The sequence below is a fragment of the Hypomesus transpacificus genome, chromosome 13 (assembly GCF_021917145.1).
Source record: "Hypomesus transpacificus isolate Combined female chromosome 13, fHypTra1, whole genome shotgun sequence".
Taxonomy (NCBI): domain Eukaryota; kingdom Metazoa; phylum Chordata; class Actinopteri; order Osmeriformes; family Osmeridae; genus Hypomesus; species Hypomesus transpacificus.
Genome location: NC_061072.1, coordinates 13,399,832 through 13,417,391, shown reverse-complemented (window position 1 = coordinate 13,417,391; position 17,560 = coordinate 13,399,832). Strand labels below are relative to the sequence as shown.

Below are 17,560 nucleotides of genomic sequence, written 5' to 3'. Positions count from 1 at the left end.
GCTTCACAATGTACCCAACCCTGACTCTTACGCTTGACGTTTAGATCCACACAAATCGACACGCATGGGAAAGAGAGAGAGAGATCCGATTCTAATCTGAAGGCTGTCAGTATAGGCTAGATGATATGAAAGCCCTTCACATCTTCAAAATGGAGAGTAATTACTGCTGATGGCTGACTGGGCCCAGCAGAGGGGCTAGAGCCTGTCCATCACACACACACGCGAGCACACACACACACACATGCACAGACACACACGCACGCGTGCACACACGCACACAGCTGCCTATCATTTCCAGTGACAGTCCCTGGTGTGATTATGCTGATGTGATTAGTGTGGATTAGTCATGGAGGCAGAGAGAGCGGCGTGTCAGAGAATGGATGGAGGGGAGCTCATGCACACCAATCCACTCGGACTAAATGTCATTTACCAAGGCCAGCCAGGATGATTACGATGAGACAAGTCGTGTGTGTGTGTGTGTGTGTGTGTGTGTGTCTATATGAGGACCAGTGATGAATGGTGTGTACACATATGGGTTTGGAGGTTTTCATAGCGGATATGCGGCTGCCTCTTAATATAGTACGTATGTGTGTGTCAGTGAAAGTGTGTGTGTCAGTGAAAGTTTGTGTGTGTCAGTGAAAGTGTGCCCACCCTGAAGTGCTGCACTATGAGGTGCAGTATGTGCACCAGCTGGGGCACGGTGTGGCCCTCCTCCACGATGATCTTGCGGGTCCAGTGGGTCAGCATCTGGTGGCCGTCCTCCATGCGGGCGGGTACGGCCGGCGTCAGGATGGCCATGGCCTGCCGCACGATGGCCCGGGCCTCCATGGTGTGGGCCTTCAGCAGGCTGTGGAAGACCTGGGGCCCAGGGAGGGAGAGAGGGAGCGCACACACACACACAGACCTCGTCAGAACATCCTTCCTTCCTCGACCCCCGAGTGAACTTCACCTCAGCTTCTCCCCCCTCTCCACCCTCTCCTCCTCCTCCTCCTCCTCACCTGCAGGACGATCTTCTTGTGGATGGCGAACTTAGCGATGATGTGCGCGAGGAGGAGGTGCCCGCTGTACTTGCAGGCAGGGTCCACGCAGGCCTTGGGCAGCAGGCAGGGCCAGGCGAAGGTCATGAGGCGCCGCAGCTTGCTGTTGCGGGACTTGTTATTGTCGTGGATGTGGTGGGGCGCGTGCTCCACCAGCAGGGTGGAGAACTGGAGCAGGTAGATCCGCAGAGAGTCCAGCAGGTCAGCCTGCTTCTCCGGGTCCAGCACCTGGAGAGGGGGAGGGGGGGGGTTACAGATCCCAGACGGTCATGGGGGGGGGGGGGGGGGGGAATCTGAGGTCAGCTTGATCCTGTGATTTGAGCATGTGTGGGTTACCAGTTGATGAGTGTCATTGTCGTCTTCCCAGGTCTACTATGATGAGAGGAGGGACGGTCTATTTGCCTAGACACAGTTCTTTGGAACATGCTCCCTGACTAAAAACGTTCCGTTTTTTTCCCCTTTGTGTTATGTGTGTGTGTATGTGTGTGTGGTGGGGGGGGGGGGGGGGGGGGGAAGGTGTGCGTGTGTGTGCGCGTGAGCTCAGACCATACCGGAACATTCAACACTGCTGGGTGCGCGTAGCCTTTGGCCTCATTTACACTTCCGCAAACAAACACACTGACCTTTCACTAAGCCAACGCTGACATTTACCTCACCCAGAGCAAGACATTATGGTCTGGCCTGATGGATAGAAGGCATAATGGGAGGAGAGGGACGAGGGAGGTGACGACAAGAGGACAGAAGAGCCGCAGGATGGACGAGGGACAGGAGGATGAATGACAGAAGGACGGAGGAAAGGAGGAAGGAGATGGAGGAGAATAAAGGGATGGGACCTGGGACCGAGTCCTGGTGGAACGATGGGGGGGGGGGGGGGGGGGGGGGGGGGAGATGGATGTTTGTGTGTGTGAGTACCTGAATGTGTGAGCCTGTGTGTGAGAGAGCGAGTCTGTATGTGTGTGAGTGGTTACCTTGGTGATGAAGACGCTGGTGATGCTCTCGGGGTTGTCTCCCTCGGGGTTGGGGGGGCCCAGGAGCTGCTCCCCCTCCCCCTTCTCAAAGCTGTAGAGGAAGGCTGGGTTCAGGATGTGTTGCAACACCTGGAGGACAGGAAGCAGGAGGAACACAGGGGGTCAGCCCAGGACACACACACACACACAGACACAAACTCAGACATCCTGGACACAGGTACTTTAACAGATATGCCCAGAAAACAGCAAACCTAGGGTCTATCAACTGTCCTGTCCTCTCTCAGCGAATGAAGAAGCAGCTGCAGGTGACAAGGCAGTCGAAAGAAACAAAGAGCCATGCCCCTCGAGCTGCCCCCCCACTCTGCAGGAGGGGGGAGAGGCGCGTGGTGTCTGACAAGTGGGCAGATGTAAGAGCAGAGAAAGCCTCGCTCTCAGTAAACGACTGCAGTTCCTTCAAATCTCTTCATGAACTCTCAGATGACTTCAGCCGGCTGCAGGCAGGGCCTCGTTAGAGAGACACCGATTCTGCTGCACATGCTCCAGCCCTTAACATTAACCAGTAAAACACACACACACAAGCTCAATCAGTCGTCTGAGCCCATTATTTCCAAAGCTTTGTGATATCAATCAAGAAGACGTCGCCACACATTACTCTAAAAAATACAATAATGCTCCGTTTCCAGGGATGCAACAGCAGCCAGTCGAGTGTTTCCTCCTCCTCGGTCATGTGAACCTCAGCCCAGGGGAGAGGTCTGGACAGCAGCTATGGCAGCCATGACAGATGCAACAGCACAATACCCAGGGTCTAAATCTAATATCCATTAGATTTCCTGTGGTCCCCAACCAAACCTGCTGGTCTCTGCAGATCTGACTGTGGTGAGCTGGATCATTGCATGCTGGCTGATGCAAGGAATCACCTCTCCCTCTCCCCCTCTCCCCCTCTCCCCCTCTCCCCCTCTCCCCCTCTCTCCCTCTCTCTCTCTCTCTCTCTCTCTCTCTCTCTCTCTCTCTCTCTCTCTCTCTCTCTCTCTCTCTCTCTCTCTCATTTCAGTATGTGTCGGTGTCTCTCCATCTCTCCCCTTCCCTCTCTTCATCAGCATGCCAGGCTAGCTACACACACACCTCCCAACGGTGCCATGATTCCAGGAAAAAGCTTAAGTCAATTATTTAATGTCAGTGGAGGTAAAACACACACACACTCTTTCTACCTCCCACTTTCTGCATGTCTCTCACACACACACACCTGGCATCTGTTCCTCGCCAGAGGAAGACAATTAAGGGGAGAATAACTATGTGAGCAGAATACACCGGAACACACAAGCTGCATTTCAGAGGAACCCGGAACGTTCTGGTGTTTCAGCAGAGAACACAGAGAACGGGTTGACATGAGTGAAATATGACTTCATACTCCCCAACCTTCATACTCCCCAATCTTCTAGAAGCCTCTTTACAACAGCCCCTCTCTTCGCCCCAGCGAAGGCGACACCAGCGATAAACGAGTGTGTGTGTGTGTGTGTTCCTGAATCTGCATCTTGGTTCTGGCCAGACGGCTTGTCTTTGATGGCCCACTGGGGTGTGTGAGAGCAAGCTTTTCCTGTTGACCCGTACATACTCAGTGGAGTTGCTGTGCGTGCGTGTGTGTGTGTAGGGCGCTGACATGCATCATACAGGCCACAACACAATATTTTCTTAAAGCACATACACATTAAACACAAACACCTGGTCTCTAACACACACACACACTTTCTTACAGACCTCCAACAGAAGGAAAAAGGTTGAAACAAAGTCAAAGCCACTCTTCCAACTAAAAAGCAGGACAAATCAGCCAACATAGGACACACACACACATGCGCACACACGTACACAAACAAAGAAACAGCCTGATCCTCTCGCCTCACCTTGGCCTTGAGCTCGTCGTTGAAGTGCGGGTCGTTGAACTCCACGAAGCGGAAGAAGAGGGCTCGCTTGTGGGCGATGCTGTAGTTCTTGGGGATGTCCTCCTCCATGTAGTCCTTCAGGAAGGTCATGTTGCAGAGGAAGCGCCCCGTGAACGCCCTCAGGAGCTGGAACAGCAGCTCTATCTCAGAGTAGTTACGCCTGGAGGAGAAGAGGAGGTCAGCAACGCAGGAGGGAGGGAGAGGGAGATGGGGACGGGAGGGAGGGAGAGAAAGATGAAAGGGAGGGAGGGAGAGAGATGGGGACAGAAAGGGAGGGAGAGAGATGGGGACAGAAAGGGAGGGAGAGAGAGATGGGGACAGAAAGGGAGGGAGAGAGAGATGGGGACAGAAAGGGAGGGAGAGAGAGAGATGGGGACAGAAAGGGAGGGAGAGAGAGAGATGGGGACAGAAAGGGAGGGAGAGAGAGAGATGGGGACAGAAAGGGAGGGAGAGAGATGGGGACAGAAAGGGAGGGAGAGAGAGAGATGGGGACAGAAAGGGAGGGAGAGAGATGGGGACAGAAAGGGAGGGAGGGAGAGAGAGATGGGGACAGAAAGGGAGGGAGAGAGAGAGATGGGGACAGAAAGGGAGGGAGAGAGATGGGGACAGAAAGGGAGGGAGAGAGAGATGGGGACAGAAAGGGAGGGAGAGAGAGAGATGGGGACAGAAAGGGAGGGAGAGAGAGAGATGGGGACAGAAAGGGAGGGAGAGAGAGAGATGGGGACAGAAAGGGAGAGAGAGACACCGAGAGAGTGCGTGTGTCCTCCTCCACTTACTTGCAGTAGCTGAGCAGGCAGAAGGCCAGCAGCTTGGGCTCCTTCCAGTTGGTGGCGGCCATGTTGTCCTTGCGGTGGCGTTCTTGGAAGGCCTCGCTCACCCACACCCTCCTCAGCTGGCTGACCAGGGAGTGCTGCCCGGCCAGCCAGCCCTCCTCGTTCTTCACGATGATACTGATGATCTGAGAGCAGAGACACGGGGTGAACTCAGACACGCGTCATCTGAAGGCCACGGCCGGGGGCCCGGGGGGGGGGGGGGGGGGGGGGGGGTGTAAACAATTTTGATATTGCGCTCCACTCAGATAAGACTCAGGGAGAAGACGGTGACACCGTGAGCTAGCAGCAGCGTTAAGTGCGCGTGTGTGTGGCCTGTGTGTGTGTGTGTTCACCTTGATGGCCTGGAACTGCAGGTCCAGCCTGGCGGTGGAGGTGGAGGGGGAGCCGGGGCGCACGGCGGCTGCAGTACTGGTGGGCACCAGCAGGGGGACGAAGCGGCTGGGGTTGGAGGCCAGCACGTCCCTCAGGGGCTTGGCGTCCTTGTGCTTCAGGAAGCTCTGCAAGGGAGGGGGAGGGAGGGGGGGGGGTATCACTCTGCTGCATAGGCATCGAGAACGACATCCGAATCCAAAGGTCATCTTGAAAATGTAGTCACCATGAACATGCGGCTCCACTGGGGGTCGTTGAGCGTGGCCTCCATCATGAACAGCTCCACGGTCTGGGAGGGGTGGCGGGTCAGGAACTTGATCAGGGGCTCCCGGAAGGGACTGCCGGCCTGGGGAGACGATCAGCCCCGTTAAGACACACAGACACACACTGGGGGCTGCTCGATGAAGGCCCAAACCCTCATCACCGTTATTGAGATCACCATTACGTTTCCACGACTACCTATTGACGTTGGCATTGGCGTAGGAAGCCAAAATAAGATAATTGAACATAAAACCTCATTCAATCATCCACACCTAACGCGCATACCCACGTGTGTATACACACGGGCCAAAGAAACATGTGTAGACCCACACCCAGCCCCACCCACCCCCACCCCAAGCAGACTGTACCTCTATGAGCATGGCCCTCTCGGTCTTCATGACCACCTCCAGCAGGGGTTTGACCAGGGTCTGGGGGGCGGCCGGGATCAGGTGGAACAGGTTGATGATGGCTGAACAGATCTTCATCTCCTGGAGAGGGAGGGAGCGGGAGCGAGAGAGCGAGAGAGAGAGAAAAGGAGCATGTTAACCTCACTTGAGCCTCCTGGACCAGGACCTACATAACAGACAGGCCAGCCCTGTGGGGAGACAGGAGTCGGTCCCAGCTGGAAACAGAGGTCACATCTGGGCTATTCCTGGGATGTATAGGTGAGCCCGGATAAAGGGGAATGTCAGATCTAGGCTATCATCTAGTTTCAGGGCAGTTGTCCTTTCCTGAAAGGACTTTATCGAGCAGAACCGTACAGTTGACTGCTCCCAGATCCCAGCAGCAACCCTGCTTCTAAACAGTGTTGAAGCCTGCTGTTTCAGCACAGTGGGAAACTAACATGGTAACATGTTATCTACACACATCTATGTGATGGAGTTAGATGGCAGAAGGCATGTGATTATGGTGAGGAGGAACCACCGGGTTAGACTGGGTTAGAGGGGCTCTAAGGCCACTGGAACGACACACGAATACGAACACGGAACACACAACACACAGAAGAATGACAGGGTGACTCCACCACCAACCACCACTACTGCTACTACCACCACCACCACAACGGTTCAACTACGGTTCAACCACAACAGCAGTGATGTAGCGTCACCGCTAGGGGGCGCCACCCCAGGCCCAGTCTCACCTCCACGCCCTCCAATGCAGGCTGTGCCGGAAACGGGAAACAACGGGGACAGAGTCAGCAAAGCAGCGTGTGTGTGAGTCAAGTGTGTGTGTGTGTGTGTGTGAGTGTGAGTCAGGTGTGTGTGAGTCAGGTGTGCGTGAGATGAACAGGTGTGTGCGAAGGTTACTGTGATGTTTCAAATGGCACAGTTAAAAATAAAGACTCATGGGTTTGACATTTGCCTCAGTGAGAGGGGGGGCTCGGGTTTGGGGAAAGGAAAACTGCCTTTGTTTCCTCAGGATCCAAAGCGAGCCGGTCGTCTGCCTGCCCTATAACTTCCCTCCATCTCCATCCCCCCCAGTCACTCCTCCTCCAGCCCCATCTCTTCTCCCCCGTGACCCTACCCCCATCCCTTCTTTCCATCCACCCGTCTACCTCCCCTCCCTCCCTCCTGGCCTCTCCCTCTCCCCCCCTCAGCCGGTGACCCAGCGACCCTGCGCTCATTGTCGTCCCAGGCCCCGGCTGTCACTGTTCTCTGGGGGGGAGGGGCAGGAACAGAGGGGGGCAATTTACATCTCATTACCTCCCTGCGTCTGAGCAGAGAAGAAAGGTTGGGAGAAGGAGGGAAAGAACGGAGGCTATTTCAGTGGGAGGGAGGGCAGGAGGGCCCGGGCCGGGGAGGGAGGGCAGGTGGGCGGGCGGCGGCCTCACCTTTTCCCTCCCGTCTACCAAGGTTATCTGTCCGGGAGATAACAGGGGAGGCAGCGCCGCGACAACCAGGCGCCTAATTAATCATTGATTGTAATACGGCCACTCTTCTCATCTGGGAGAGGCCACAACGCATGGGCGGGGGGGGGGGGGGGGGGAGACTTTGTGTTGTGGGTAGGTGTTGTGTGTGTTGGGGGAAGGTGTGTGTGTACAGGGGTACTCTGCCCCCTCCTCAGTGCCTCTTGGGCTCCTGAGGTGTCAGTGGGTACAGTGTGATGGTATAGATGTGCACAGAGCACTTTACACCTAGTGCCAGCAGACAGTTCTATTGACCGAGCGCTCTCTCTGTGTGTGTGTGTGTGTGTGTGTGTTTGTGTGCGTGCATACTCACACTGCCATCGCTACGCTGCCCTCCTTTGTGGGTTATCACTACAACCTCCATCCACTTCCTCAGGTGTTGCTGTGAAAGAGAGAGACAGAGAGAGACAGAGAGAGACGGAGAGATACAGAGAAAAGAAAGAGGGAGTGAGTCCCTTCTTTCAGAGCCACCTTCTTAGCACCACCGGTCAACATCAGATAAGGAAGAACCCCAAGCAGCCCTGTGTCTCTGTCCCCCGGTCGACCTCACCATCATCTGGTCACAGAACTTGTCGTTGAAGGAGTTGGGGAAGAGGCGCGTGACCGAGGTGAGCCTGTTGACCACGTTGAGCGTCAGGCTGCGGTAGTCGCCCAGCATCATCAGCAGGGGGCGCATGTGAGTGTGGATCTGGTCCACCTCGATGGTGGCCCCTTCCAGGAACTGAGACACACACACACAAACATCAGTTCCTCCATACTAACCAAACGTATAGATGTGCAGAGAGTGTGCATCTCCCACTTATTCTACAATGCTGACATCAGGGGTGAAGGAGAGTACATCTGCATGTCTTCAGGGCTCCGGGGCGGTGAGCCTGAAGGGCTCGGCTGAGGCCGAGGGGCCTCTGCAATTAGGACACGCGCACGTACGGAAAAGGGATGATGCATGGCCGCCACATTCATTTTCCTCTCAGCTCTGAGAACAAACACTCCATCCTGTATCGATCTCCGGCTGGCAACGCTCATTAGTGTTAGCCCGGCCAAGAAGAAAAGATGAGGGGGAGGAGGGAGGAGGAGGAAAGGTGGAGAAATGGAGCGGAAGACAGCAGCGCAGAGGGGCAGATGGGAGGAGAGGAAGGACACAGAAGAATGAAGGCCCGGCGGAGAGGAAGAGGTCACTGTGGAGAAATGGATGGAGGGGAGTCTAGCGGAATAGGAGAACGTTGTTATAAGGACTGAGGGATGAGAAGAAAAGGGAAATAAAACCGGGATGTGAAGAGGACAAAGTCATAAAGGAAACAACGACGAGAGGGAGGAGTGTGTGTGTGTGTGTGTGTGTGTGTGCGTACAGACCTTCCTCATGCATGCCTCCCCGGCCTCCTGCAGTTCACTGTTGGTGGAGTTGAGGGCTTTGAACAGAGCAGCAATGATCTTCTCCCTCGACTGGGGAAGGTAGTTACAGGCTGCCAGGGCATCTTCACACAAAACAGACACACAGGACACTTGAGTGTCGACTCCAAATAGTTTGGAGGAGTTCCCATGATTTGCATTCCCATTAGTGGGAATTGGAAGTGGTTGCAGTCTGTGAACAGGGGGGAGAAGTACGTGTCCCATGGACTCACTGAGGGCAGCGATGCGCAGGGGCACCAGGGAGGGCAGGCTCTTGTAGCAGGGCAGCTTCATCAGAGCAGCATCCTCCGCCTCACACAGGTTCAGCAGCTGAGGACAGGCATGGTCAGAGGACAGCACACTACTACACACTACAGCAAGACCAAGGAATCCACATGGACAACCACCTAAACATTTAGTCATTTAGCAAACGCTCTTATCCAGAGCGACTTACATGAAGTACAGGGACATTCTCCCTAAGGCAAGTAGGGTGAAGTGCCTTGCCCAAGGAGACAATGTCATTTGGCACGGCCGGGAATCGAACCGGCAACATTCTGATTAATAGCCCGACTCCCTAAACGCTCAGCCATCTGACCCCTGACCCCCTAAACCTGCTTCCAAAACACAAAACGCTTTCCTGTTTTCCCCATCTCTCTTATAGCATCTTGAGTATGCTACAGGGATACTAAAGCACCCCATCTCCCTGCCATCTCACCTCCGTGTAGAAGACCTTGTGCTCCATGACGCTGAGGTCCATGGTGAAGAGGCGAGGCTGCAGTGTGGTGCAGAAGGTGTTGCCCTCCATCAGGCCGATCTGGGCGTTGGCCGGCTGGTGGCGCAGCAGGTGCTTCTTAGGGGGCACCATGTCTTGTAACACCTGAGGAGGACAGCAGCTGTGAGGGATGCAGCATGATCCGCACCTTGCTCCAGAAGACCTCCTGACAACCCGGACAGAACGTGCAGAGAATGAGTCTGTTCCAAGACTCTAGGCTACGGTGTCCCACGAGGGCCCCCTGAAGATCCTTGCTAGTGCCCCTGATCAAGCCAGCTGGTAACCCCTGACAACCCCCCACTATTGACCCCCCCCCCCTCCCACGCCGCCCCTGCAGTCCTGTCCCCCCCCACGCCCACCTCCTTGTGGGGCTCCATGATGATGGTGACGCTCTTCCCGGTGACCTGGGCCAGCACCTGCAGGGAGTGCATGGCCTGCTTGCGGACGGTGGAGTTGGGGGAGGTGACCTCGCGCACCAGGTCGTGGGTCACCATGTGGAAGGACTTGTCCTGGGCGGCCAGCAGCTCCTCGCTGCGCTCCTCCTCCTTCAGGGGCGTGGCACAGCGCACCAGCAGCTGCTCCAGCGTGGTTTTCGCCATGGCGACCGCGCCATTGGACACCTGGAGGGGGGGAGGGGGGGTGGTTTCGGTGGGTGGAGAACATGACATGGTATGAGAAATGCGCCCAAAAACGCACGCGAAAATCAATCAGAGAATGTTGGTTGTTCTTTAGAATCTATTGCTCCACCATCGGCTCCAGGAGCAGGAGCGTGGAGGGAAGGTCCACTACCTCTCCTGTGAGGTCCATCATGACGAAGAGGAGGGCCTTGAGGAAGGTCAGCTGGTTCTGCAGCACCCAGACGAGCGGCAGGCGCTCCATGAGGAACTTGATGGAGACCACGCCCCCCAGCTTGGCGTACCACGCCTGCTCGTAGCAGCACGCACACAGGCGCTCCACGATGTAGGAGAAGAGAGGGAGCTGGCAGGCCTGGGGGGGGGGGGGGGGTGAGAGTGTCATCAGAAAGCTTATACAGACAATGGCCCATCTTAAATGGATGTCCTCCATTTACTTCAACAGCACATTGAAGGTCTTACAAACTTTTAGAAACTTTCCTGACTTGCTGAGCTACAGAAGGCCAGGAAGGTAATTGATCAATGTGGAAAATTTGCACATAGATAGTCTGTAAACCGTGTCTTTATTTCACCTTTATTTATTATTTTATTGTGTCTTGGTGGCATAAACACTGCAGTCTTGTAGCGATGCCATGTCCTATTGAATAGAGTGGCTGCACCCATCCCTCATATCCTTCCCCAGTTTCTCCCCCCTCCACCCTGTCCCTCCCCCTCTCCCCCCGTCTCTCTCCCCCAGTCTCTCACCCCTCCACCCTGTCTCTCTCCCCCTCCCCCAGTCTCTCTCCCCCTCCCCCAGTCTCTCTCCCCCAGTCTCTCTCCCCCTCCACCCTGTCTCTCTCCCCCAGTCTCTCCCCCCTCCACCCTGGTCACTCTCCCCCAGTCTCTCTCCCCCAGTCTCTCTCCCCCTCCACCCTGTCTCTCTCCCCCAGTCTCTCCCCCCTCCACCCTGTCTCTCTCCCTCCTCCACCCTGTCTCTCTCCCCCAGTGTCTCCCCCCTCCACCCTGTCTCTCTCCCCCAGTCTCCCTCTCACCCTCTCCTTGGAGCCCAGGATGATGCTGGCCACGTCGAAGATGACCGCCAGGGCCACCTCTCCGATCTTGCACAGCTCCTTCTCCTCATAGGCCATGCAGATAGCGATGGCGTCGATCAGGACCAGGGGGTCCATGCCCTTGGAGCCGTTTTCCTCGCTGTGGAACATGGCAGTGCTGGGCTGGCTGCCCAGCTGGTAGCACGGCAACAGGAAGGGACCTGGGGGTGGAGCGGAGGGGGGGAAGGGCAGAGAAAGAATGACTAAATTGCAAAATACATTTTGTATATTTGATCTCACTGCACGTTGTTGGGGAAAGCCTGGAAAAATCACTTAATTACCGAGAACTTAGAGTATCAGTCAAAAGTTTGGACCCATTTTCCCATTCTGGTACTGTATGTGCACATGACAAACCTGAAGGCAATGTCAGGAGTCTGCCCCAAACAACAAGGGTTGGCGATCCCAAAGAGAAGAGAGCTGAAGAACAGAGGAGCAGATGTCTGGTGCGCCTTACCACACTGCTGGGCCACGGCCACCATGGTGTAGTGGCGGATGAGGCTGGCCACGAACGGCAGGGCGCTGGGCCGCAGGTCCTTGATGACGGCAGACATGAAGGCCCCAGTCAGCGCCTGCTCAAACGTCCTCCTGGCCGGCGTGTCCTGGGCCTTGTAGCGGTGCGAGATGATCACACTGGGGATCCACTTGTCGGTGAAACTGCGTCATCACACACACACACAGAGAAGAACAAGCAGCCAAACGAGAAAATTAGCATTCTGTGACATTAAAACAGTCATTAATCATGCCTGGGAGAGATGAGCCTGTTGTTGTCTTTGGTTGGGGTCTGAAGAGGTAACTGACAGTTGGAAATATCGCGTTTCCTGTGACGCCGGTTTGGAAGGGTAGAGTGGAGAGAGAGAGACACCTAGCCTTTGTGGTGGAGTGCCTACTGCCTTGTGTCTGCCTGCCACCCTGCCTGCCACCCTGCCTGCCTGCCAGGCTGTGTCTCCACCTCTCCCCTCCTCCATGCACGGCTCACGGGGGCAGAGGGCTGATCAGCGTTCGGTGTGGGAGGTTTTAGAATGCCACCTGACAGGCCCAGCCCTGGTGGATCACACCATTTCAGTATCGCAAGAGAAGAGGGGAGAAGGAGGGCAATTAGGTATAGAGCGAGAGAGGGGGGGGGGGGGGGGGCTAGAGAAGAAGGCGGGTGGATGAGAGGAGAGGTGGGAGAGTAGGGTGGTATGGAGTTGGAGGGATGTGGGGTTCACACCGAGAGGAGGGACGCGTGTGGACGACACAGCCAGGCTGTCACTCTGTTGGTCCTCTATTCTCCTGGCATTTGGCAACATCAAGAAACGTTCACCTTCCCTGCCAAGCCCTATCCCTGTGTGACCCACCAGACAAGGAGAGAGCGCAAGAGAGAGGGTGTGGAAGAGAGAACAAAGAAAGACAAAAAGTAGAGATGACGATGAAGAATGACAGAGAACAACACAATAAAAGAAGAGAGAGCGAGAAATGGAGAGAGAGCGAGAAAGGGGAGGGAAAAGAGTTGAAGCTGATAGAGAGGGTGGAAAAACACTGAAACCAGAGAGGTCGCCATGAATCAAGATGTCTGACAGGATCGGGCAGGAGGCACAGCCTCTGCGATCATAACTGACACACTTCATTATCTGAGCTTGAGTGTGTGTGTGGGTGTGTGTGTGGAGCGGGGGGGCAAAGCGAAGCGTAAACAGACAGCAGAAAGTCAATTAGCCCCTGCCCGAGGATCAATGATGGTAATGCAAGCCACCCTGCCTTCACCCCCCCACCCCCCCACTCACTCTCTCTCCCCTGCAGACAGGCCTGCATGTGTGAGTAATTAGCTGATCTGACACACCAGACAAAGCTGATGAAGCAGCATGTGGCAGAGAGGAGGAGAGCGAGAGGAGACAGAGTAAGTGGAGAGAGGGAGAGAGTGAAGGGTGGGGTTGGGGGCAGACGGAAAGGTCTACGGTCTGGTCGGGTCAAGTAGAGGACTGGGTGTGTGTGTGTGCCTTACTTGGGGTGGGCCAGGAGCTGGTAGAGGGCATGCTTGTTGTCATCCAGGCTGGTCATGGCCACCAGGAAGCACTTGATGACCTCCCAGGCCTGCCGTCTGTAATAGGGCTCCGTGTTGGCGCTCTTCAGACAGTCCAGAGCCGTCTCTATGGCCTGGGGAGTACACCAGGGCACGCGGTCAACACCACACAGCGGGGCACGGGGTCAACACCACACAGCGGCACGGCTACGGTCCATACTAGTTCTATAGGCGTGTTCTTCTGCTAAAGGGGAGAAGTGAACAGTTTTGTGGCAAATGCGACCCCAGGAGTGAAGGGAGGGGGGGGGGGGGGGGGGGGGGAGGCCATTATAACTGCCAGATTATGAGCTGACACGTCGAAGCGGCCAGACGCTTAAGAGGCAGAAAATGAACTCATTAACGCCACTCAGAGAAGAGAGAGGGAGGAGGGGGGGAGGAGGAGAGCACGCACAGGAAAGGGTGAGACAGGGATGAGGAGGAGAGGGGAAGCGAGGAGGTTCCATAATTGAATCGTAGACCCGTCAGCCCCACAGACCACGCTGCCGACACAAACCTAACAGATCAACGAGCCATTTGGCACTAATAAAAGGATTTGTTAGAGGGGGATGAAAAGAAAAATGGGGATTTGCTTCTGCCCTTTGAAAAGAACCCTGGGTTCCGGGAAACTAGAGAAGAGAGGGCGGGTACAGAGATAGCCTGGAAAGAAATGTACAAAAGGGATAGAGAAAATGGGAAGAAAAAAAAGAAAGAAAATAAGAGCATAATCCTTTGGAATACATTTGAACACCATGAAGTCTCATTCGGCCACAGAGCCCGAAAAGAGACCGAAAACAGGAGACAGACAGAAAAGGCTGAGAGGAGAGAGTCAGTCTTATCCATCTTGGAGCTCCAACATCATTAAAGGGGTGGTAGTGGTGTGTGTGTGTGCGTGTTTGTGTGTATATGGTGCCAGTATTAACGCTACTGGAAAGAGAGGGATTAGCCATAAGCGGGAGAAATACTGCCATCATGGAGAGCCTTGCAGTGATATTAAAGGATGGATGGAGAGGAGGAATGGGGGGTGGGCTTAGGATATGCTACATTATCACCTGATGTTTTATTTAATTAGCTGAAGAAAATACCAGTCTCCTCCTCACATCATTTATCACCCCTCCCTATCTCTCTGTGCAAACCCTACACACACACACACGTACCTTCTCCATGGGTAGCTGGATGGAGGCCTTGCAGTCTGTGAACTCAGCCTTGATGCTGGGGCCCTGCACCTCGGTCACCACGTACTGCAGCCGCTGGGACTCCTTCAGCATCTTCCTGTTACTGCCCCCGAACTTCCCCAGGACGCGGTACGCCACGTGGGAGATGGTCTCCGCCGGGTTACGCAGGGTCCGCCACAGGGCCTGGGGCGAGGAGGGGGGTTTTGAAGGGACAGGTAAAGCAGGTGTGTGTGCGTATCATGAGTATACAGGTGTCACCTATCTGAGCCTGCTCAGCGTTGACAGCCTGTGTGTGAGTTCTGGGTGTGAGGCGGCATCGGGCTGCTCTCACCTGCATGAGCTCCGCCCTGACTGGCTGAATGTGGTCGTAGAGGAAGTCGGGCTGCAGGTTGTCCACACACAGCTCCAGCGTCCGCAGGCCCTGGCTGACCAGAGTCTGGGAGCCGTTCAGGGCGGACACCAGCGGGTCCATCAGCATGGGCAGGTAGGGCAGCAGGGAGCTGAGGCGCACAGGCACCGTCAGACACAGCTCCACAAACAGGTCCTTCATGTGCTGCTTGTGAAGGCCGCTCTGGAGCATGTTGAGGCCTGGGGAAGGAGAGCAGGGGGGTGGAAGAGAAGGAGGGTGGGGGAGAAGGAGAGAAGGAGGGTGGGGGAGAAGGAGGGAAGGAGGGTGGGGGAGAAGGAGAGAAGGAGGGTGGGGGAGAAGGAGGGTGGGAGAGAAGGAGAGAAGGAGGGTGGGGGAGAAGGAGAGAAGGAGGGAAGGAGGGTGGGGGAGAAGGAGGGTGGGAGAGAAGGAGAGAAGGAGGGTGGGGGAGAAGGAGAGAAGGAGGGTGGGAGAGAAGGAGGGTGGGAGAGAAGGAGAGAAGGAGGGTGGGGGAGAAGGAGGGTGGGAGAGAAGGAGAGAAGGAGGGTGGGGGAGAAGGAGAGAAGGAGGGTGGGGGAGAAGGAGGGTGGGAGAGAAGGGGATGGGGTAGAACAGAGTGGAAGGATGCATGATGAGACAACAGGGGAGATTGGATGAGTGAACAGAAGGTCAAGGCATCTAAAACATGGCTGTGCGGTGTAACCTACCTTGCAGCAGGTTGGGCAGGAGGGGCAGGAACTCCTGGTACAGCAGGTCGTGGCTGCCACCACCAATCGAACGGAAGAGAGCCCGGAGAAGCAGGAAGTAGTTGTAAGGCTCCTTGGCTGATTGAGCCAGCTCCATCGAGCTGTTGACTATCTTGTGGAGGTGGGGCTGAGGTGAGAAGAAGACACAAGGTCAGCAAGACTTGCCAACAACAAACAACTACCAGCTGAAGATCATTTTGGGGGAGAAATCGTTAAGAATCCCACACAACACACTTGAACACCAGATGAGTGGATTCCACCCTCACCTTGAGCATCTGTTCGTTTTCCGCCGCAAACAGGGAGACGGAGCCGAAGACGAGCTTGAAGAGTTTGAGGTAGAGGTTGGAGAGCTCCACGTTGGAGCCCATCTCCGGGAGCCTCTCCAGCAGATACTCCACCAGGATGGTGGCAAACAGGGCCGACGTCGACAAGTTGGCCAGGAACGAGTTGGCTACAATCTGCAAAGCATAGTTCTTGGAGATCCTCTCCACCATGTAGGGGACGGTGGTCTGGAAGATCTCCTTGAAGGTGAGCGGGTTCATCATGGTGAAGACTCCAGCAAAGTGCTCCAGCACCTCCTTCTCCTCCTTCATCCTCACAGTCTGACAGTTGGCCACTCTGATGTATGTCTGCTGGTTGTTGGCAACCTGTACCTGACCAGGAGGGGGGCGGGCACTGTTATACCCCGGTAACCTGTTACTCCCCCCCTAGTAACCAGTTACACCCTGGTTACCAGTTGCAGCCTGGACAGCTAGTCTGTCCTGGATAAAATACATCCCCTTATACAATATCATATTCCGTTTTAAACGTGTTAGCACTTGTCTGACCATACCTGGTAGATGTCCAGGGCCTGCATGGCGTACTTCACCAGCTTGATGTAGATCTGAGTCTCTTTAGGCTGCAGCTGCTTGTTGGGAATGAACTGGGCCTCTGGAACACAGGAACACAGACACAGGCACCAGTTACAGCTTGGTCCTATGGTCCAAGTCATTTCCGATTTGTTTGCACAAGTACAGGATGCTGTCACCTCCAGGAGCCTTGCAGGAGGTGATCCCCCAGGTGATGGTCTTCACCCCACAGACCAGGGTCTTGACCAGGCTGCGGCAGTCAGACACCAGGAAGGTCTGCTTGTCCTCCTTCTCCCCGGCCCGGTCGAGGGCGGCGGTGGGGGGAGGAGCAGGGGTGACGGGGGTGGGGGGGACCGGGGGGGGCAGGGCGGGGACGGGGGTCGGGGTGGGTGTGGCAGGGACGCCAGGCAATGCCACCGGGTCCACCACGCCCATCTCTGACTGGGGCTTGCACTTCTTGAAGATGGTGACGAGCTGGTAGCGGGCGATGGTGTGGAACTTCAGGACAAACACCTGGGGGAGCGAAGCGCGACATGGATATGGTATAACATGCCACAAAATGTGACCTTAACCCTCCCCTCCTTCCTCTCCTCCTTCACTACCTCCAGCATCCTCATCAGGATGTCCCGCCCGTTGCCGTTCTCTTGCTCGCTCTTGGAGCGGATGCAGTCCACCAGGTTGAGCAGCAGCTTGCAGGACATGGTCTGGATGCTGCTGGGCAGCGATTCGTCGTCGATGTTCTTGGCAAACAGCTGCACGGCCAGGGACAGGTCGGTCAGGGGCAGGTTCTGACGCACATGGTGCACCAGGTCAGCCAGCGTGCTGTAGGCCAGAGGTCTGTGGGGGGGGGGGGGGAGAGGTTATGACAGGGGGGTCAGAGGGTTGTCAGGTGAATAGGGGGGAGGGGTAAAGGGAAGATGGGAGTTGCCATGGGTTTAGCGCAAGTGCCACATGCATTGAAACATTCCAAACGACACACCCACAATTTCCTAACTCAGACGACGGTGACGTCGCTGATGTAGGCTCAGTGGGCTGATGTAGGCTCAGTGGGCTGATGTAGGCTCAGTGGGCTGATGTAGGCTCAGTGGGCTGATGTAGGCTCAGTGGGCTGATGTAGGCTCAGTGGGCTGATGTAGGCTCAGTGGGCTGTGACCCCCAGATGAGAGGGAATAAAACTATCGAAGGGGGAGACCACTAACTGAC

General features: G+C 55.7%; 1 protein-coding gene across 1 annotated transcript in view; it reads right to left on the bottom strand.

The window, feature by feature from the left end:
• Positions 1 to 17,560, bottom strand: part of LOC124475382 (transformation/transcription domain-associated protein) — a 54,935-nt gene that overhangs the window by 32,960 nt on the left and 4,415 nt on the right. The window contains 26 exon segments of the mRNA XM_047031939.1: positions 652 to 858; positions 999 to 1,265; positions 2,006 to 2,134; positions 3,904 to 4,102; positions 4,719 to 4,900; positions 5,108 to 5,272; positions 5,371 to 5,490; positions 5,774 to 5,893; positions 6,547 to 6,567; positions 7,625 to 7,693; positions 7,862 to 8,032; positions 8,662 to 8,783; positions 8,931 to 9,027; positions 9,413 to 9,574; positions 9,829 to 10,089; positions 10,259 to 10,456; positions 11,133 to 11,350; positions 11,644 to 11,843; positions 13,168 to 13,319; positions 14,379 to 14,579; positions 14,728 to 14,984; positions 15,471 to 15,636; positions 15,776 to 16,162; positions 16,342 to 16,439; positions 16,537 to 16,870; positions 16,960 to 17,194. Of these exon segments, the coding sequence (XP_046887895.1) occupies positions 652 to 858; positions 999 to 1,265; positions 2,006 to 2,134; positions 3,904 to 4,102; positions 4,719 to 4,900; positions 5,108 to 5,272; positions 5,371 to 5,490; positions 5,774 to 5,893; positions 6,547 to 6,567; positions 7,625 to 7,693; positions 7,862 to 8,032; positions 8,662 to 8,783; positions 8,931 to 9,027; positions 9,413 to 9,574; positions 9,829 to 10,089; positions 10,259 to 10,456; positions 11,133 to 11,350; positions 11,644 to 11,843; positions 13,168 to 13,319; positions 14,379 to 14,579; positions 14,728 to 14,984; positions 15,471 to 15,636; positions 15,776 to 16,162; positions 16,342 to 16,439; positions 16,537 to 16,870; positions 16,960 to 17,194 (4,738 nt within the window).